A 22,289-nucleotide genomic window follows, 5' to 3' on the forward strand; every position below is an offset into this window, starting at 1 on the left:
GGCTGGAGGTGTGTTCTGTTCAGATGGGGGCTTGGTTGTGCTCAGGTTAGTCTTAGTTGCTGGGGGATTTGAGCTGGTGAGCTGTGATCTTGCTGTTTGGCTTTGAGTTCGTGGTCGTGCCGCATCTTCATGGTGGGGGTCAGTTCGCTTCATGTATGGCTCGGAGGGGTTTGAAGTGGGTAGTGATGCAGCTGCAGTGCGGCTTCTGGAACACTATACAGAAGCTTGATGATGGCAGATGAGATTCTGCCGAAACGTTGCTACAACTTTAAAAGCACAACTATAATAACGTGGGAAAATACCTGAACAAAGCTGAATACCATTGATATATACATACACACACACACACACACACACACACATTCTAAAATATGCTAATGAGTATCTAAATGATATTAGGAAAACAGAGAATATGGTGACGGGCAAAAATCTGGTATTAATTATGTTCAAAAAAATGTGAATTAGGGTTATACAAATGCTGTAGGTTGAAATTGATTAAAGAGAAGTAAAAGGGGAAATTAACTGTTTCTATTTTTATTTTTTTCTTTGTGGTATACATGTAATAGAAAATGCAATTGATTATACAAAGGATATGAGAAAATAGAAAACATAATGAACTAGAAGGGATTATGTGGGAATATAAAATATTTATTATGAATGTATTATATTTGGAAGTGGAAACAAAGGAACAATATGAAATGATTATATGAATATCTCTGGAATATATATAAGATAAATCGTAGATGGGGGGATATACCATGTGGATCCTAAATGTATTAATCTTACTTTATTTTTACTCGTTTTTTTTTTTCTTTCATTGACTGTCTAATTATATATTGGGCTTGAGAAAGTTATAGATAACAATACATAATGTAACATAAAATAGCTGAAAATGGAAATAATAGGGTATAAAGAATTGAAAATATATGTGAGGATGTAATGATTTTGATATTGAATTAATGAATTGAAATATGAAAGGGAAATTTATCTAAAGATTAGTTGAATGGATAATAATTTGAGATGATATTAATTAAGAAAGTTGAAACTGTAACTATGACTATGTATAAATATTGTAATCTGGAACCACATTGCTCACGTGAAGAGATGTGTAAAAAATAAAAATAAAAAAACTTTGAAAAAAAAGAATTGATCTGTGTTTACAGTAGAAGACTAACAGCTTCATTGTATGGGTGAAATTATGCTGTTATTGTTAGGTTTTTTTGTTTTTGTTGTGAGCCACCTAAGATTATTGTGTATAAGACAGACAGTTTTAGAAATAAACAAATTGCTTGTTAGTCAAAAAGGTTCAGCTAAATATGGTCTGACCTGTCAACTGTATAAGCTCTTTTCTTTAGTTTGCACATATTTTCTGCTCTGTATTGGGGGAAGACTCATTAAAGCAAGAAACAAGATACTGTTCCAAAGTTGTGTCTTGATTTCCTTTGTCTTTTCCCATTATCCTGCATGATACAGTATATATAAGGGCAAGAAAAGAAAGAACGGAGCAGGTACACCCAATCTAAAAATATTGATCATACATGTAAACATGTGTCTCTAAGAGACTCTGTTATCCCATTTTTTCCTTGGGGGGAAAAACTTCAAAAGTGATTATATCTTTGACATTTAATTATTTAAAAGAGAAATATTGCTGTAATAATGATACTATATTTTTAAATGGTGTGTACACTAGAAAATACTATTTTGCAATCATTTCTTCATGGAGAAATTGTTTAGCATCAGGTGGAAATATTTTGATTTCCCACCTTGCAATGGGAAGATGAAGAGAAATAAGAACTTTTGAAAGTCATCTACAAATGGAACTTCTCAGCAATTATTTGAATATGCATGCTTTGAAGATATATTACCAGGGAAAAGTCAGATCCTTTAGTTTCAGCTACTTTTAAATATGTTTGCTTAATGGAAAGAGAAAGTATTTATCAAAAGAGGCAGTTCCATTGGCAATAAGATAAAACCAAAATAAAATGTCATACAATGAAACCTGAACAATTAATAAAAAGAATGAATGGTGTCCCAAGTAGGAATAACCTGACCAATAAACATTTCTAGTGCTAAATCCAAAACCCTCTTACAGCAATTAATCACACAAAAGTTGGCAATTTCTTTAGAGATGTTTATCTCTGTCCTACTTAAGCAATTAGTGAGCAAAACTATTCATAATTAAAAATAATCGTCCAGTCTGGTTACCAAGAGCGATGCAGCAAAAAATGAGCTAATGTAAATGGTTAGTGGTCACAATTATGATCAGAGTTTTGGTCATTGAGTGAAGCAAACAAGTTTATTTAGTATATGATGACAACATAATAAAGAGAAGTATACATATACACACGTAGTTATATACAAAATGCCCATGGAGATGCAGTAGTGACCTCATAACTGGATGTCCAATTCAGCTATCCTGGCAATTGCCTCTGACATTGCTTTATGCAGGTTTTCTAAGGAACCAGAGAATGCACTTTGTGGGCAGTCTTACACATTATGTTTAATAGTTTGCATATCAGCACTATAGTTGCAACAAGGGGAATCTTTCCAGCCCCATTGATACAGGGCAGAAGCACTTCTGTGAGAAATCCATATGATTGCTTCACTTAATGACCGTGATTCTAGTACTCCCCTTTCCATCATTAAATAATCTCATGGGTCATTAAACAGAGTCCCTCTGCAGAGGCAAGGAGAAAGGGAATTGGGGGCTCCATACATACTTGAATGCTGAGGTTAAAGCAGGCACAAAACTAGGTGTCCTTTTCTCCCTGCCTGTACAGAGCCCTCCATAGAGATGTTGAGGGAAGGATTTTGGACTCCATGCAAGGTTGGATTTCACTTGCTGAGATTCAGACAGACACAAAACAACAGGGACCTCTTTCAACCTCCCTCCAAGAGGGAGTCCTCTCAACAGGCAGCAGCAATTTGCAACCTTCCCTGTCGGCTTCTCCACTGGATTTCTGGGGAGACTGGCAGGGAAGATTGCAAGTGGCAATTGCATGATTGAGGGGAGCTTGGCAATCAGCTATAAGTCCAAACAGATTCCCAAACACCCAGATAGCGAATATGTGACCGTGGGATATGTGTTTGTTTGCAACATTTTGTGACAGTTGGAAGTGCTTGAAAGGCATAAAGCACCATTTCTGAGACTTCATAATTTCAAACAATCATTAAATGATTAGTCATTAAATGAGGACTCCCTGTCAATCTCAATTGTCCCTAGCTAACAAGGGCACAGGCAATCTTGGGATGGAATGTTATTAAGTCTTCCCTCTAAAACTATGGATAAGAAACACTAGGGATCAATGAGAATGCTGTCTTATGCAAGATTGAGGTTATTAAAGTAACTAGCTAATGGAAAAAGTCTACCATAGAAAGTGCTGTTACAGTAGTTGAGGTAGCTTGGTTGAAAAAAATTTGCCCTATGGTACACCATTTCACTCAGTTAAAGGTTGCAGGAAAGAGAGTTTTAGCAGTAGATAGATTGTGAGGTTTCATCATTACAAGACATATTACAAAATGTTCCACTCATTACAAGACATAAAAAATAATTTAAAAATGAAGTGAGGAAACAAATTTATTTCTAAGCAGAAGTGCCTGATTGTATTATCTAGACCAGAACCCTACTTTTTTCCTCTCCTGGAGCACCTTCAAACTCACATTGCCAAAATTTACTGACATATCACCATTTCTCAATGAAATATTTTCTTTTAAATGCTAAAAAGGAATATAAATGTTTCAGCAGGTTGTCTATGGCGAGATAGGCAGCAAATAAACTTAATAATAATAATAAAAGCCTAGTAGTACTCAGCAGGAAGGCCTGCTGAATACTGGAGAAATCAAACTGGCCTATAAGAAAGACCAAATGAAGAACAGAAAGGAGGCATAAGAAGACAAAGCATTACATGGACAGTACATAAAAAAGTAGGAAAGCAGATTGTAACAAGACCTGGCAATGGTTAAGAGCAGGAAAGTTGGAGAAAGAGACAGGGGCTGTACAAGACCAAAAGTTAAGAACAAATGCATCCAAAGCCAGAATTGAGAAGACAGCAACAGATAGCAAGTGCCACCTATGCAAAGAAGCTGAAGAAACAGTGGACCTACCTGGCTAGCTGCAGCAAGAAGATTGCACAGACTGACTATAAACAAAGGCATGACAAAGTAGTAATAATAGTGCATTAGAATATCTGCAAGAAATACCTTTCGCCTGCAAGCAAGAACTGGTGGGATCATAAAATAGAGAAAGTCATAGAAAATAAAGAAGCTAAAATGCTCTGGGTCTTTAGAATTCAAACAGACAGGCACCTGCCACATAAAACACCCCACCCTTAACTGTCAATAAGAAAGACAAAGTCTGGATAGTGAACCTGGCAGTACTAGAAACAGCAGAATAGAAGTGAAAGAACTAGAGAAGATAACAAGATTCAAAGACTTGCAAATAGAAAAAGAACACCTGTGGTAAAAGAAAACAAAGGTAATACCAATAGTCATGGGCACCTTGGATGCAATCTCAAAATAATTGGACCACCACTTGAATACCATTTGCATTGACAAATTCACCATCACTCAAAAACCTGCTTTATTCAGAACTGTCTATATCGTGCCACTATACATCTAACACCATCAAACATCCACATCTGCCTATCCCAAGTCCTTGAGGACTCAGTAGGTGGACAAAAATGCCAAATCCATCTGAGCATCTGGCTGACTGCGACAAACAATAATAATCCCCCAGTAGTAAGGTACTACATTGACATGGTTGTGGGGTTTGTGGGCTCTGAAGAAGATGAGAGCATTGCCAGAGATTCAACTATAATGGACAGGTCTCATCAGAGGAGTCAGACAAAGAATGTCTCTCCCATAAAGAATATGATAAGATCTAAATTACAGAAACCCATACTGGTTCAATCATTGCCTGGTCAACAAGGACCACACTAGCTGTTGGAATTCCTGGACATCTGGCTGAGCAACCAAAGGAAGCAGCTGAAGAATCATTGGAAAGAAAGGTGTTTACCCATTGCAAATATATAGTGAAAACAACAGCTTATATCCTGCGACAATATTTGCAACACCCTCAAACTTCCACTTCTGCCTATCTCAGGTCTTTAGGAAGGATTTGATAGATGGGTAAAAATGCCAAATCCAGTCTAAACATCTGGCTGACTGTGTGATGAACCATAACAATAATCATCGTAGACAACAATGACAAATCCAGTCTGAATATCTGTGTGACAGACCATAATAATAACACCTTGCTCATCCCTATGCAAAGGTCCTATGCAAAGATATCCATAGGCTGATACTAGACCATAACATTTTCAGAAAAACTGGTAATATAGTTGGGACACAGAAACTCTTTCATACTTCACTTAGAAAGTTTGCAGTGCTAGATTTTACCTTGTTTCCCAGTTTAAATACTTCTTCCAGTTTGGTAAGGTTTGTATTTATCATGATGGAATCTGTATCACCATAAATCACTTCCAGATTCATCTGAGGGATGGGAGAAAGAAAGAGAGGAAGTTACTTAAACTATAGTACAAAAATGCTTGTACTTTATTAAAAATCTCTGATAACTTATTTGAAAAAAGCTCAGAGTAGGCAGAAATTGGAGTGTGATACTGAAATAAAACTGGTAGTTTGTTTCTATGTTGGCCTTTTCTAACTAGACTTCATGACCCCTAATTTTATTGGATCTAACAGAAGCAATTTGTTGAACTATCCCAGGAAAAATAAATATGTTCCAAGTCTGCAAAAGAATAAGTGAAGCTGAACAAATGTTTACCTCAATAAGACATTTGAATATGCAGGTATTAGACTACAATTAAGCTTTAATACTGAAACTCAGGCTTCAGAGTCACAAAGGTGCTTTTTTTCAAGAGGCAACTGGACTTTGTGGTTTTTCTTTGAAGACATTTCGCTTCTTATCCGAAAAGCTTGGATGAGAAGCGAAACATCTTCAAAGAAAAACCACAAAGTCCAGTTGCCTCTTGAAAAAAGCACCTTTGGGATAACCATGAGCTGGATGACTGAGAATTTCCATAGACGTTCAGTCTTCAGAGAGATTAGATCATATTTACTTTATAGAACTTTGGAGTCAAGAAACTATAATTCATTAATAAGGATTAAATTTTTAAACTATATACCCAGAGATGCTTTTGTGTTTAGTTCATATTAGACTATTCTTTTAATTTATGCTATTTAATAATTTATATTTGAAGAAAGTGTAATTATATTACCTTTTGTACCATCTCCTTAGTATGCAATAAGATCTATAAAAGAAAAAGAAATTATAATTAATAACTGCATAGGGTACAGAATGTAAGACATACCTAGCAAGAAATAAACCTCAGTTGTTTGAATTTACAAAACACAAAATATTGTTTCCATATCTGACACAATCATGCCAAAAATTATGAATTATACAAAAAAAAAAAAAGAAATAAAAAGATAAGAGCTTACATATCTTCCAAGTATTTATGAAAGTGAATGCATTGCAAATCAGAATGGCATATTATCACCATCTATTAATATTATTTTTCTTTTCTGCAGGATATTGTTTATCAATATGTGATAGGTATACATATCATCAAACACTAGATGATCCATAAAAAAAGCTTCTTCCAAAATATTTATTTTCCAATGACTTACAGTAAATTGCATAAATGTCTATGGAGATCCTCAGTCATTCATGTTATGGTTGTCCCAAAGGTTCTTTTTCGAACAGCCTTATTGAACAGCCCTCTCTCAACAGAGGGGGAGGGATATGTCATAATATATCTCCAATCTACAATAGTCATTTCAAGAAGGTTCCACACCCATTTGCACCACTCAGGTGACCCTGAGGACACAGATAAACTCCAGGTGACCTTAACGGCTCACTAAAAGAATGCTAATGACCAGTGTCTGCAAGGGGTATAAATCTTTCCATTCCCCACCATCCAATAAGAACTGAGGAACCTTCTTGGATGAGAACTGAAATGTACTCAAAGAAAGAAAAGAAAAGAAAAGAAAAGAAAAGAAAAGAAAAGAAAAGAAAAGAAAAGAAAAGAAAAGAAAAGAAAAGAAAAGAAAAGAAAAGAAAAGAAAAGAAAAGAAAAGAAAAGAAAAGAAAAAAGAAAGTCCACTTGCCTCTTGAAAAAGCACCTTTGGGACAGTTAATTGCATAATTTTTGTTATATAAAGAAAAAGGAACTGTTTGGTCACTAGGAATTTTTTTGTTTGGGGCCCCTTTCATAATGTAATATAGGTATTCCTTGAGTTATTACGGTTCTGTAGGGATATGATAATAGTAGAATAGGTAGAATTAGTGGGACATAATAATAACTTGCTATTTCACTTCTGTAAGAATCACTTTATTTTTGTTATCTAGTTGTTTTGTATCACTTGGTGTATGGAACGGAATCTGTCATAGTTTGGCAGGTTTACACCGGGTGTTGCTAAGCACCCAGCCCCTCTGTTGCTAAGCACTCAAACCCCCCTGTTCCTTGCTGAACTGCCAAAGGAAACCAGGGGACCAGAATTGGGAATTAAGCTGATGTTTATAAAAGGATAGCATACCTTCCCCAAGGTGTAGCCTTTCACTGCATGCTCTTTGTATGTTCTGGAATGTCTACTTGTACAAATTAAAGCAGATATTTTTTTCCAAGCCTCTTCTTGAGTCTCTCTCTCTCTTTGGCGTTCTCGTGACTCAAATACATTTTCTTACATGTTCTAGCGCCCAACATGGGGCTCGAAGGCTTTGTTCCTTCGAGGTGGCTGTATTCAGCTCCTCACAAGCTGAACTCCTTTGAAGTTCAGTGTCACCTCCACTATGGCAAATGGAAGAAACCAGCTGGGACCAGTGGTGAAGTCAAGAGCACTCCTGGAAAATTTTATCCAGTGAATTTGATGTGGTCATTTGCTGGCAGGCTCCGATTCTGCCTATCCTGAACACCCTAACCAAAGAGGCTTGCACTGGGGGTTGTGGAACTGAGCTCTTCTAGGTGAGTAATTTTTTTTTGGGGGGGGGAGTATTCCCTTGTGTGTGTGAGTGACTGAGACATGGGAAATATCTACTAGAGGTTTGTCTACACTTTGAAAGGAATGTGACTGTTGGAATAAAAATTTTTAGATTCAGCAGAGAGTCCTGGCCAACTTCAAGCGGGGGGGGGTGTCCGAGACTCCAAGCCTACAGAAAGGCCCAAGATCCCCCTACTGAGAAAACCCCCTTAAAAAGCTTGAAATTCAGGGGAGGGTTATAATAAACTCAGAGCTGACAACAGGTCCAAGAAATCCCTTAAGGGAAAAAAGGGAGAGTTTGGTCAGACTTCGAGCCTACAACAAGTCTGAGAAATCCCCTTAGGAAATATGGGCAACAATATTAGTAGCTAGAACAAATAACCTAGTAAAAAGAATAGGCCGTGTTCTCCATTCGGCTGCATGATTGTTAGCCTACTGAAACACGTTAAAAACATGTTGTGACAGTAAATGTTGCTTTAAAAATGTCTTTTAAAAAGAAAAGTGGAATTCAAACTAGCTCACGAGAGTCCTGCCCAGGTGTAAACGATATGTGAACGAAGGTCTCTAGATCTTTAAAAATAGTCCAGCGATTGATGGGAGATCTAAGATATATAGAGAAGAGTTTGAATCTTTAAAAATAAGCCAGGACCTGCTGGGAGATTCAAGCTAGAAAGAGAAGACAGAATAGCCCCAGGGCAGAGACACGTAGTAGACATTGGGTGTAACTTCGAGTAAAAGTGAGAAGTTTACTAAAACAATTAAAAAGAATTCCAAATTGTAAATAGACCTGACTAGTCCTTTAGGGAAAAATGCTTACAGATTGGGAAACCCCTCCATACAGTAAGATGATTCAAACATTGGGTCTGACCAAAGAAGATATGGTTAATTTAATCTGTCATGTATGGTAGAAAGACCCAGGAATCAAAGAAAAGAAATACTGTAGTGTTAGAAAGATCTCTAGAATTTACTATTGTCAAAACAGCCAGAAAACTCTGAAAGAACTAAGAGTAAAGAATAAAAGGTTTATTGTTCTTCCTACCCGGGGTTTAGCAGGTAATAAAAAGATAAATCCTGTCTAAATGGGAAGACTCAGATAATTTGATGTGATTTCTGTTTAAAATTCTAAGATGTGTATCTATAATAATAGCATGTAGAATTGAATGGAGTTGAATTGATTGTGATATGTTTGCCCAGCCAGCAAATTAAGTAAACTTCTCAGCTTGGGCTTGAAGCTGTGGTAAACAGGCAGTGGTTCAGGCCCTCAGTCATATTTATGACTGAAACTACTCTCTGAGTTTTCCCACTGCTTGAAGAATGAGCTATAGGTTGCCTAAGAAAAAGTGGAGATTTAAAGAGACAAAACCTCCACAGGTCTGGAAATGTTGTTTAATGGTATATGTGTGTATGTTTATGTGTGTAATCATTTCCAAATCTGCAGGGAGGATGAGACCCTCTAATAATAGTACACAAAAAGTTATTTAGAAAATGGAGCTCATTGGCTTGTAAAAAAGCTCCCTGAAATAATTATAATGATTGGTTTGCATGGAGAAAGCATGAAATGAAATTTTTGTATGTGAAATTAGTTTACACAAAAAGTCTGAGTGCAGTACAAATGTGAGTGTGTGTGTGAGACATGCCCCAAGGCTCATAAGGAGTGATAAGGCGAAGTGATCTTGAGACCTGTGAATGCCCCCCCCCAGAGATATTTCCTTTCATATTAAGAAACAGTAATTTGCAAGGTTTTGTGGTTGTTGTGTAGGCAATAGCAAGAAAAAGAAAGGAAGTGAGAATTCTGTGTAGTTTAAATATTTTTCCTCTCTGTATCCATTTTTGCCTTGGAAGAGCAAGAGAATCAGGAAAAAGGGGTGGTGGTGGCTACAGTTTTCTGTTCTTTTAAGTATTTTTCCGAGGCAGCCTGAAAAAGGCGGGGTAAAGGGTGACATCCGATACCTGCTTTTGCAGTTTGCACTGTTTTGGCCTGCATATAGAAAGCTATGCAGATATATTTTTCTTTTATGAATACAATTTTGTTTTTTTTCTTCTTCTTCTGGAAATTTTGAGGTTTAAAATGCTTAATTAAACCTATATAGAAGAAATGATTTTGAAATACAGTATTTTACTTACATTTGTAAATGTTTTAACTTACTTAATGAGAATTTGCTTCTATCTGAATGGAATTTGAATCTGACTAAGCTGTTCTTCTTACCTCCCTCTTTTATGTCTTTATATATGTGTGCATTTTGAATGCTTAGGAGTCAAGGTGGCATTCATCCTATGGCATTTTGTTTATCTCTCAGCAACACCAGTTGTTGCCCTTGTAGGAATTGTTACAGAGATGAGTTAGGAATTACAATATATAAAAAGAGAGATAAAATACTTAGGACATTTAATTAGTGAAAGAAGTAGAAAAATAACATCTGGAAGAATTGAGGGAATAGCAACTCAATCCTTGCCTAAGACAAAGAAGGAATTGAGGAAATGTCTAGGATTGACTGGATATTGTAGGTTGTGAATAGATAATTATGCTATTTTGAATAAAGACTGGCATGCAAAGAGCCTAGTGTTACATGGATAAAGAAATGGCTTTGAGGGTTTTAACCCAGAAGTGGGGAGGAAAGAGTGAGTCAGTGGCATTTTTGTCTAAAATGTTTGACCCTGACATATTCAAGGATTTTGAAATATGAGAGTATGCTTATGGAACAAATGATTTAGTATTAACCACTGATGTTCGCTTGAATGCACTTAGAATGATCAGATATTGTTGCTGAGAAAGAGTTAATTTGTTTATAGATGGGAAAATAAAATGGTAGAAGGTAAGAGGAGTTAGAGAAAGTGTGAGCAGGTACCATAAATGGGTAGTACCTGATGGAAGGCAAATGTTGATTTTGGAAGTACTACATCAGGATAGTTATTGGGGGACTAAGGTATAATGTGATTTGTTTGTAGAAGCTTATGGATGCTGTGGACTGTGACAAATATGTGAAAAATGTATAATATGTAAACAAGTTCTACACATAAAGAAGAGGGAAGGCAACTTTAGCATGACACCATTTCAATGCAACTTGATTTTATTAAACTACCTCAAGTGAGGAGACTTAAATATTTATTGGTTTTAGTGCGTCGCTTGACTGGATGGATTGTGGCTTATCCAGCCATGAGAGCCACTACAGCAGTAGTCACCAACAATATATTCAAATAGATTATACCTAGATATGGAATAGAAGCTATAGACAACAACTTTTTTACTGCAAAAGTGCTTCAATCAATCCTAGAGGCAGTGGGAATTAGTGGTAATGTCACATTCTGTGGAATACAACATAGTCTATGCCATGAAACCAAATCTTTATTCTTGGCCTTGCTCAGACTTTGAATCTGCCCAAAAAAGGTTACTGGTATTTTACCTTCTGAAATGATGTTTGGATTTCCACATTTGGACACAATGGGGGAAATTCCACAATATGAAACTAAAGATATGTCTGTAAAGAACTGTACACTTGGCCTCTTCTGTTCTTTATCTTACCTCAGAAACTAAGGATTACTAGCTCAAACCCTACCTCTCAAATTAGCTGTTCATACGTTCCAGCCTGGTGATTGGATCTTTTTAAAACCTGAAGTGAGGAAAAACTTAAGCCAAGCCTGGGACGGGTCCTACCAAATCCTGCTGACAAGTGAAACAGCAGTCTGAACTAAAGACCAAGGGTGGACCACTACACATGTATAAACGGACCAATGGAAGACCTTAAAGAGTGGAAAGATCCACTGAGAATAAATATTCCCAAAATGATGTGGTCATTTTGGTGTTGAATGGGTTTTGTTTGTGATTTTTCTCCTTGCAGGATTAGCAACTTTTTGGTCTTTCCAGCCTGAGTGGTGGCCTCTCTTATTCCATCTGAAGATCCCAAAAGAAGCTATGCAACTTCGCATTGTATCAATTGTGTTCTCTGATTGTAACTGTATCACTGAATATTATTATTGTTGTGACTGTGAACTGATACACGCCTGTGGGGAATCGTGGGACATTGTGCTTGTGGAAATGTGCAAAGGATTGCTCCCATATAAACTCTATATATTGGGGCATTGAATCAGATCAGCCTGAATTGAATACCATAGTCCTAGGAGATAGTGCTGTCATAAACCCTGAAGATATAGAATGGATTGACTTAATGCAATGATAAGTGTGAAAAATCATATATTACAAGCAAGGGTGTTTTCTTCGCTTAATGTCACCTTTCAGTATGAAATTACCCAGACACAACCTAGTAATCCATTTTAAAATATAACTAGATTCAGTGGGTTATGGATGGATGTGGTAACTCTTAATTGGCATGCTCCAGATGGCTTCTATTAGATATGTGGAAAGTTTGCCTATGTACAGTTGCCTGGCTGATGGTATGGAGTATGTATATTAGGCACTGTGAAACCTACTTTTTTTTTTCTACTGCTCATACCACAAGGTGACTGACTGGGTGTACCTGTTTATGAGGAAGGATGATGTGTGGCCTCTGAAAGAATAAGTCAGATATATGCGCCAGCTATCTGGGCTGAAAATGGTATGTATGGCTATAGAACTCCCATTTATTAGCTGATTTGAATTATAAGGCTACAGGCAGTGCTTGAAATAATAACTCATGAAACCTCTATTGCTTTACATTTAATAGCTAAACAGCAGGATTGGATTTCTAGTGTTGTTAACCTTTCAGGATCTCCTTCTCCTCCCATTTCATCCCTTTAATTCAGCACATAGTTTCTACTACCCCTCCCAAAACACTGGCAAGTATCATGGTCCTACAGACTGTCTGCATTATATATACTCCCCTAGTCCACCACTGACAGGATGCATCCTGACCTAAAAGAAAAGGGAGGAATGTAGGGACATGATAATAGTAGAATAGGTAGAATTAGTGGGACATTTCTTGGATGAGAACCGAAACATATTCAAAGAAAGAAAACAAAAGAAAAAAAGAAAGTCCAGTTGCTTCTTGAAAAAGCACCTTTGGGTCAGTTAATTGCATAATTTTTGTTATATAAAGAAAAAAGAACTGTTTGGTCACTAGGAAACTTTTTGTTTGGGGCCCCTTTCATAATGTAATACAGGTATTCCTTGAATTATGACAGTTCTATAGGGATATGATAATAGTAGAATAGGTAGAATTAGTGGGACATAATAATAACTTGCTATTTCACTTCTGTAAGAATTACTTTATTTCTGTTACCTTATTATTTTGTATCACTTGGTGTATGGAACGGAATCTGTCATAGTTTGGCAGGTTTACACCATGTTGCTAAGCACCCAGCCCCTCTGTTGCTAAGCACTCAACCCCCCACCCCACCCCCACCCCGTTCCTTGCTGAAATGCCAAAGGAAACCAGGGGACTAGAATTGGGAATTAAGCTGATGTCTATAAAAGGATAGCATACCTTCCCCAAGGTGTAGCCTCTTTGTATGTTCTGGAATGTCTACTATGCTCTTCTTTGTACAAAGTAAAGCAGATATTTTTTCCAAGCCTCTTCTTGAGTCTCTCTCTCTTTGGCATTCTGGTGACTCAAGTACATTTTGGGACCTTACAGTTCAATTAGCAACCATTCAAAATTAGCAACAACCCCCCACACACAAATATTTACAACTTTGTCCCAAAGTTACACATGGGCCTGCACCCCAGTGCTGGGTCTCCACAGAGCTAGGTCTCCACAGACATTGGACCTCCTTTGCTAGCATCCCAGATTCCACTTACTCCTCTCTCCACCCCATTTCCCATGGCTTTACTGTACTTACTTTTCAAAGACCTCCAGAAGAGGCTGACCCACGTGGAAGAGAAGCCAAAGTCTTTTATTCAGAAGCTAGTGAAGGTATACGAATGTGAGATATAAGGAAAATAGTTTCACTGTTTTCTGAACAAAAGACTGGCTTCTCTGCCATAAAGGCCTGCAGGCTTAGTTTGGGCCTAGTCTGGCTGGCACTGAATAATCTCCTGCTTGCTGCTGACAGTCTAGTTTGAATGAGCAGCTTTAGGGACTGGGGCATGGCAACCAATCAACACAAAAAACAAAGGAAACTAGCTCCATGTTGATTGGCTGCCACGCCCCAGTCCCTAAAGCTGCTCATTCAAACTAGACTGTCAGCAGCAAGCAGAGTCTTTGGTACTGGCCAGACTAGGCCCAAATTAAGCCTACCACGTGGGTTAGTCTTTTCTGGAACTCTTTGAAAAGTAAGTACAGTAAAGCCACGAGAAATAGGGTTGGGAGGAGTAAGTGGAATCTGGGATTCCACTTACAGGCCCAGTGCCTGTGGAGATCGGGTGGGGCAGGATAGGGGGGAAAGCAATTCTGGAGACCCAGAATTGTTGAGGATTGCCTGTAATTGTAAATTTAAGACAAAAAATTGATTGTTTATCCAAAGATAGAATACATTGTTGAAGAAGTTATGTAACAAAACTTCCCATCATTTCAGTAGATGTATACTGCTAATCTGTAAGATTCCTTGTAACTATAATTAATCTCTTATTTTGATCATGAAAAAATGATGTATCCACTAAACCAGGAAGACTTTCATATTAAAAGCTGATACCTCCCTAGAAGCAAACTAGGCAGTAGTTCTTATAAATACGCTAATCATAATAGTAATTGTAATTTTTTAGAACTATGCAATTAAAATAGTAAAAAATTATTACCTCCAGAATAGCTACCTCCCAAAACACTTCCTGCTGATCATTAGTTCTGCTAGAAATTTTGTTTACCTGTATCAGCTTTATCTTCCTGTGTCATGATGTTGTGAATTACCTACGTCTTCTAAAAGATACCATGATTCTGAATCTTTGTTAGCTGTCTTCCCTCCTCCAACACACAGTAAAGGAGGGAGGAAATTATGGTATTTAGGAAGTAATTAGTGGAAGTGTAACCAGACCCCAGGTACTTATTACCATATGTAGTAGACATGTATGAAAGCAAGAAAATACTGGACAAAAATACATACATGGTTGGAAAAGATGATCAAGCAGCAGAGAGATTTGAAAACAGAAATATTTTTGTTAGGTAAAATATCAGAAAGCTATGATAAAGGAACAACTATATACTTAATTTTATATGTATCGGCCACAGCCAGAATTATATTTGCATAATATTGGAAAAATTAGAACACCCCATCAGATGAAAATATAATTTGGAAAATATTGGATTGTGGAGAGATGGATAGATTGACATTGAAAATAAAAAATAAAAGAGATAAGAGTATTATTTAACGTGGAATAGATTTTATCAGTGGTTAGAGATAAGAGGTAGAAATTAAATGTAGGAAGAATATTGCTATGTATAAATTAAACATGAACATTGTTTATAACTATAAGTATGCTAACATAATCAGTAGGATTACAAATAAGCTAACATAATTATAAATATGGTTAAATCATACTGTTGTACTACTACTATTGTTATAAGCATGTTACCATTTCTTTTTTTTCTCTCTCTCTCTCTCTTTCTTTTGTAAAATGGTATGCTCGGACAATACACTGTATTCAAAATGTTAATTAATTAATTAATACTTGGGGGAAAGAGGAAGTAATCAGATATTACTGTAATAGGTTTTTTAAAACATCATCAACTTTCAACTGGACAATATTAAATTAACAAACAAATCTCTTTCAAAATGCTAACAATTCATTGCAACAATTTTTTTAATATATAAGGACATAAGAAAAGCAAAGATCACCTAATGACAGGCATAATATTAATATTACTTTTTCAACAATGAATCACTTGCTAAGTGTCAACAGAAAATAGGTTATAAAGCCTTGCTGAAATTCATTAGTTGGCAGTTATCATATTTCACAGAAACACCTGCATGTTTATCTTCTCATTACCAATTGGATGATGGAATTTTTTTCAAGCACATTTAAAAAAATCTGCCAACTTCAAGTGTAAAAAAAATAAACTTTAGTTAATTTTTCCCTTAACAAAGTACAGCTGTTGAGAATAATTGTTCAAGATCTTACCCTGTAATGTCAACTGCAGCAGAACAAAGAGTATTTAATTAGCAAATCTATCCAGTAATTCAACACCTATTATATAAAATGCCTTTGTGATTTTATTCAGGATAATTTGCTAAGAGGGTTATTACTGACATTCAGATGAAATTCAAAAGTCCTACGCGAGTAGAGTCATAATAGCAGCAATGATCCCCCCAATCAGGAGATCCTGTGTCACATCAGTCTTTTTTGCAATGCAGCGGCTTATTTCTTGACTTCCTAATTCCTGGACTCCGCAATACATATTTAAGAGACACTATTAATATATCTAGCAGAAAAGTGATTTTTTTTTGTTAAGAGTGACAGCACTATGATCAAATCAGTCATTTAAACTATAAACTGAAATGGTGGAATTTTGTGAAGAGGTTGTAAAAAAGGAAGGGACAGAATAAAAAAAGGCCTTACTATTTACTGTGATGAATAGTTTGTTACAATTCAGAGCCCTATCCTTTTGTTTGACATTGCAAGATAATTTAAAGCAAGAAATTGCATTTGTTCCAACCTATCTTTATATTCTTTTTCCCCTCAAATTTTTTATTTGTTTTATTTATATAACATGGAAAAATTCAATTTCAATCAAACTGTGTGTTGTCGGTACAATTATTTTTAGGAAATCATAATCAAAATGTTTACAATAATAATCATCACAATCATATTAATTCTATAATAATGATGATATTTTACTTGTCTAATTTAACAAATTCCTTTATAACATTAGTCCTTTTTGTATCCCATTTCTAACCTGTTTTTTATTATCTAACCATTGGTAAAATCAGTTCCATGTGAAGTAATATTCTTTTTCCTTAACTATAAGCATTAATCTGTCCATTTCTGCACATTCTAATATTTTTTAAATTACTCTCTCATCTGTTAAGACTTTTCGCTTTTCCATTGTTGTGCAAATACAATTCTGGCTACAGTTAGTACATGTAAAATCAAATATATATTCCTTTTGTCATACTTTTCTGGTAGAATGCCTAACAAAAATATTTCTGGTTTCAAATCTATATGCTGCTTTATCATTTTTAGCGCCAACATTTAGTCGACCTGTCATTAAACATTTTTGCCAATCTTGTTGGTGAATAATGCCATCTGTTAAACATTTTATACAAATTTTCTTTATATGCAATTGACATAGTTAATTTAACATTTCTACACCACAATTTCTGCTATTTATCCAGTTCTATTGTATATTCAAAGTAAGCCCAAGCTATCTGTCAACTCCCAAAGCATCCCTTAACCGCTCTCAAGTTACCATGGGCAAGGGGGGTGGGAAAGCGAACAGAGTTCCAAAAACTCTAATGGAACCCTTAGGAGGATCTGTAGAACAGCTGAGGGAGAAATTTGAAGGAACCACCCTTAGGGATAAGGGGCCGTTGTGCCGCCCAAAAGAGGGGGGGTTACAACTGAGCCCTTTGACGTAAGGAGAAGAAGACAGGAACCCCTTCTCCACTACCCAGAGGGAGAATGAGCCCAAGAGTAGCTGCCGGTGGTCCCCCCACATAACGGTCAAGCCGTCCAAGGAGTGTGGCCCCTCCCCTCCCTCCGAACCAGAACTGAAAGAGACCGACAAACACATCGAGCGCAGAAACTACAAAATTTCCTAGGATTCACAAACTTTTACAGGCAATTCATCCCCTCCTTCGTGAGAATTGCCAAACCCATGACAGACCTCCTCAAGACGGAGGCCATGGGGTAAAGCCTGCCTAGGACAACCCCTGCAGAGGGATCTAACCTGCCAAAAGGCATTTGAAACACTAAAAGAACTTTTTCCAAAGGAACAGATGCTAAAGCATCCCAACCCCGAACAACCCTTTGTCATCCAAGCAGACGCCATGACATGGCAGTGGGAACAGTGCTACTCCAAAGAAATAGTGAAGGAAAATTACAGCCCTGTACCTACATCTCCCGTAAACTCAAGGACACAGAGAGACGATAGGCTGCATGGGAAAAAGAAGCTTTTACGGTAAGATGGGCACTGCTAACCTGGCGCCACCTACTGGAAGGGGGGGAGAAACCGTTGGAAGTCTGTACTGACCATAAAAATCTGGAGGTCCTTAGGACCCCACAGAAATTATCGCTCAAACAAGTCTACTGGGCCCAATATTTCAATCAATTCAACTTAGTGCTGAAACACATCCCCGGGGAAGGAATTTCCTAGCTGACGCCCTCTTCCACATGACCCAGTACAAATGCAAACTGGAGGAGATAGTAGATGCCATCATCCCCCCCTACCCAAACAGCAGCCTAAGTGACCACTGGACGACAACGCCACAACCCGCAAGACTGACCCACAAGCAATCTAACTATGAAACTCAAAACAGAACTGATAGCAGACCTCTGGTTCCATAACAACCAACACAAAAAGAGATGACCTAGTGGGGAAGGGGATGAAGCTCCATTCCAGATGCACCCCAATCCTCCAATGAAGCCACAATGTTGAATTGGCAGGCCACTTTGGGTTCCTAAGGACCTTACACTTAGCATGGAGGCAATTCTGGTGGCCTGGCATGAAAAGAGATGTGGACAGTTATGTGAAAAGTGCACCATCTGCACCACTATGAAAAAAATGACCAGGAAACCCTTCCAGACTGCTGCAACTGGTAGCAGAGCTGATGAGGCCTTGGGAGGAAATTGCAATGGACTTTATTGTGGAGTTGCCAAAGAAGGGGGGAATACAGTGATCTGGACCGTGATTGACTTATTCTCCAAGCAGGCACACTTCATACCCCGCAGCGGATTACCCTTATTCAACCACTGTTCCTGAAACATATCTACCACCTAAATGGAATACCACAAATAATCATCTTAGACGGAGGGGTCCAGTTCATGGCTAAGTTCTGGAGGGAGTTCCTGCGGTCTATTGGGTCATCCCAGGGCCTTAACTCAGGTTTTCATCCAGCTACCAATGGGTGGGGCAGAATGTCTTAACGCCATGGTAGAGCAGTACCTGAGGTGTTACATGAACTATCAGCAGTCCAATTGGGCAAATCTCTTGCCTTTTGCTGAGGTCGCATTACAATAATGCTGTTCACAGTAGCACGGGGCTAACTTTGTTCAAAATAGTGAATGGCATGGACTTCGTCCCAATGCCATAATACCCAAAGGATCCCCCCTCATCAATTAGCTTGACACATTGTCTGTCAACACTAAAAGAAGCATGGGAAAACATCAAGAAGACAGTAGCTAAAGTGGTGCAGACCTATAAGAAACATGCAAACAAACACCAAGCCCCACAATGACCATTCCAGCTGAAGGAAAAAGTCTACCTTTCCACAAAATACTTGAGGTTAAAACTCCCCAGTAAGAAGCTGGGACGCAAGTTCATGGGGCCATTCCCCATAGTGAAGATCATCAACCCCAGCATGGTACAATTAAAATGGCTCCTACTGCTAGGGAAGATACACCAGGTATTCCATAGCAGCCTCTTAAAATCCATAGTCGGGTCAACCCTGAGACCACTACCCCATGAGCCCCTGGACCCAGTGATCATAGGAGGGCAAACCCATTATCAGGTGCAACGAATCCTCGACTCGAGTTGGCACAGGAGACAGCTCCAATACCTAATCAAGTAAAAGGGTTATTGTTAGGAATATAAGTCACTTAACAGGTATTTGGGTTAAAAATATATAAACCAGGATAAACATTTTAATACTGTATCTTTAAGAAAATGCAAAACTGTAATTAGGTGTGGTTTCTCAAAAGGCCATATAAGATGGAGCCAGAAACCTGGTTTGTTTTAGCCTTAGTCTCAGAAGAAAGTGTGAGTGTATCTCTGTTTCCTTCTGTTGGAAAGTATTGCCGTTCCTCCATTTTTCCTAATTGACTGATATTCATGGATTTGATGTAAGTATGATACTGAACTGTTTTTGACACTGGAATTTGTAATTGGATTATCCCTGGATTGAAAACTGACTGATTTAACCTGTGAATGACTTTGGACTGCCTATTTTGAACTTTGCTTAAACCTTTATTGAAAGTAAAACCCTACATTTACTGTACAGTATATCTGTGTGCTGTATGTGTATTATTCAAACACTACTCTCAAATACGTCTCCCTGTATGCGCTCATTCTCCTAATGGGGAATTACCTCAACACTGGTTATGGGCCCAGGCCATACCAGGCTCAGATAACTGAGAGTTAGTGTGAATGCACAGTACTGTATACAGACAGCTGTTTACTGTTTAATTGTGGGTTACTATTCTGGAAAAGATGGCACAACACTTCAACAAGTCTATCACTGATAACCCGGTTGGATGGAACAAACTATGTTTCCTGGTTTATGAAGTGCAGTCTACTTCTACGTAGAGAAGGTTTATGGAATGTAGTTCAAGATCCACCGGATGTAAATGCTTGGGATCCAGCTAATGAGGATGATGCCAAGAAGCTTGCTGACTTTAAAAAGAACAACGAACGAGCTCTTTGTATAATTGGACGAACACTGAGTGACCGGCAGCTAGTCCATATTCGTGGAGAAGAGTCTGCTGCTAGGTGTTGGGAGAATTTGAAGAGGATTTATGTTCGTGACTGTGTAGGTGCACACATACATCTTACACGTAAACTGTTTAGAGCACGTCTTCTGAAAGGTAGAGATATGTTAGCTCATTTAAACTTCATGAAAAGAACTTTTCAAGAGCTACATGAAAAGGAACTAATATTTTCAGAGCTGCATCAAGTTTACATCATTCTTTCCTCATTGGATGAAAGTTATGATGATTATGTATCTTCACCTGCCCAGGGATGAACTGACATTGACTGACATAACTGGAAGATTGTTAGAAGAAGCAAGAAGACGGCTGGATAGGAACCAACTGAGAAAGGAACAACCACAAGAAGAGGATTTGTCTTCAACTGCCTATACTGTTAAGTAATGTTTTTCTTGTGGGACTAAGGGACATATAGCTAGATTCTGTAAGAAGGGAAAACAACAGAATACTGGCAAACACCTGAAGGCCAAAAAGAATGTTAGTTTAGCTATGTCTAACAATTCAACTGTAAACCATGATTTGTGGGTTGTTGATAGTGGAGCATCGCAATGCATTACTAAAGATAGAAAAAGGTTTGTAAAGATGTTCACAAATAAACAACATGTATCATTGGCAAATGGATGGAAGATTAAAGCGTCTGGTCAAGGTACTGCATATTGTTCTTGTATAAACGAACATTTAACTATGTTATATGTACCTAAACTGAAATTTAATTTATTATCAGTAAGGGCTTTAGTTAATCTTGGTTATGTAGTAACCTTTAGGGGAGATAACTGTATAATAGAGAAAGAGGGTACAAGTGTTACTGCTACTTTAGAGAATGATTTATATGTAATACATGATGATCAGTTGAAGATGGCTAACTCAGTTTATAACAATGTTAAGCCACATGATGAATGTATACATTTACTACACAGACATCTAGGGCACATTAATTTCAAAATGCTCAAACAAACTGTTGAATTGGCAGAGGGAGTAAAATTGAAACCCTGTAGCAAGTATTTAAACTGTAATGCTTGTAGCCAAGAGAATAGTAAGGTTACTCCAGCAAACAGACTTAATGGGTTTAAGACCAAAGAACCTTTAGAGGTTCTGTTTGCTGACATAATTGGTCCTAAAAAACCAAGTTTAGGAGGTGCCTGCTATATTTTGAATATTATGGACCATTACTCACGATACGGTTTCTGCTATCTTATGAAAAACAAAACAGAAACATTCCAACATTTCTTTAACTGGCTAAGGTTTGCTGAGAGAAAAATGAAAAGTAAAGTAATTACTTTAGTTACTGATAATGGGACTGAATTTGTTAACAAAAGATTCCAAACAATGTTGAAATTGGCTGGTGTTGAGCATAAACGTTCTGCACCTTACAGATGACAACATAACTCCTTTGTAGAACGAAGAGGGCAAACATTACAAGCCATGGCTCGCACTATGTTATCTGATTCAGGTTTACCTGAAACACTGTATGGTGAAGCCATAATGCGTAGCAACCATGTTTTAAACAATGTAGTTAATACAACAACTGGAGAATTGCCATTCATTCATTGGCATGGCAGAAAGCCAAATTTAAGTTACCTACACACATTTGGAGCTCTAGCATAGGTGCATATTCCCTCACAAGTAAGACTGAAAGGGCAACATAGAGCTAAGAAGTTATTTTTTGTGGGTTAAGAGGCCAACCATAGATTGTTTAGATTCTGGGATCAAGGCACAGCTCATGTTTATTGTAGTGCTAGTGCAAAATTTCTTGAGCACGTTGGGTGGGATAAACTGGAACAGGAAT

At 37.5% G+C, this 22,289-nt stretch overlaps 1 protein-coding gene across 4 annotated transcripts in view; it reads right to left on the reverse strand.

Moving 5' to 3' along the window:
• Positions 1-22,289, reverse strand: part of POLA1 (DNA polymerase alpha 1, catalytic subunit) — a 360,204-nt gene that overhangs the window by 218,667 nt on the left and 119,248 nt on the right. For all 4 annotated transcript variants that reach the window (XM_087966893.1, XM_087966892.1, XM_087966891.1 and 1 more), the window contains exons 27-28: positions 6,237-6,269; positions 5,398-5,490 (exon numbers count right to left, since the gene is read on the reverse strand). In XM_087966893.1, the coding sequence (XP_087823019.1) occupies positions 5,398-5,490; positions 6,237-6,269 (126 nt within the window). The remainder of the gene's footprint in view (positions 1-5,397; positions 5,491-6,236; positions 6,270-22,289) is intronic.

This window comes from Notechis scutatus, chromosome 5 (assembly GCF_049901735.1).
Source record: "Notechis scutatus isolate UNSWTSFEM ecotype Mainland chromosome 5, rNotScu1.2, whole genome shotgun sequence".
Lineage (NCBI taxonomy): Eukaryota > Metazoa > Chordata > Lepidosauria > Squamata > Elapidae > Notechis > Notechis scutatus.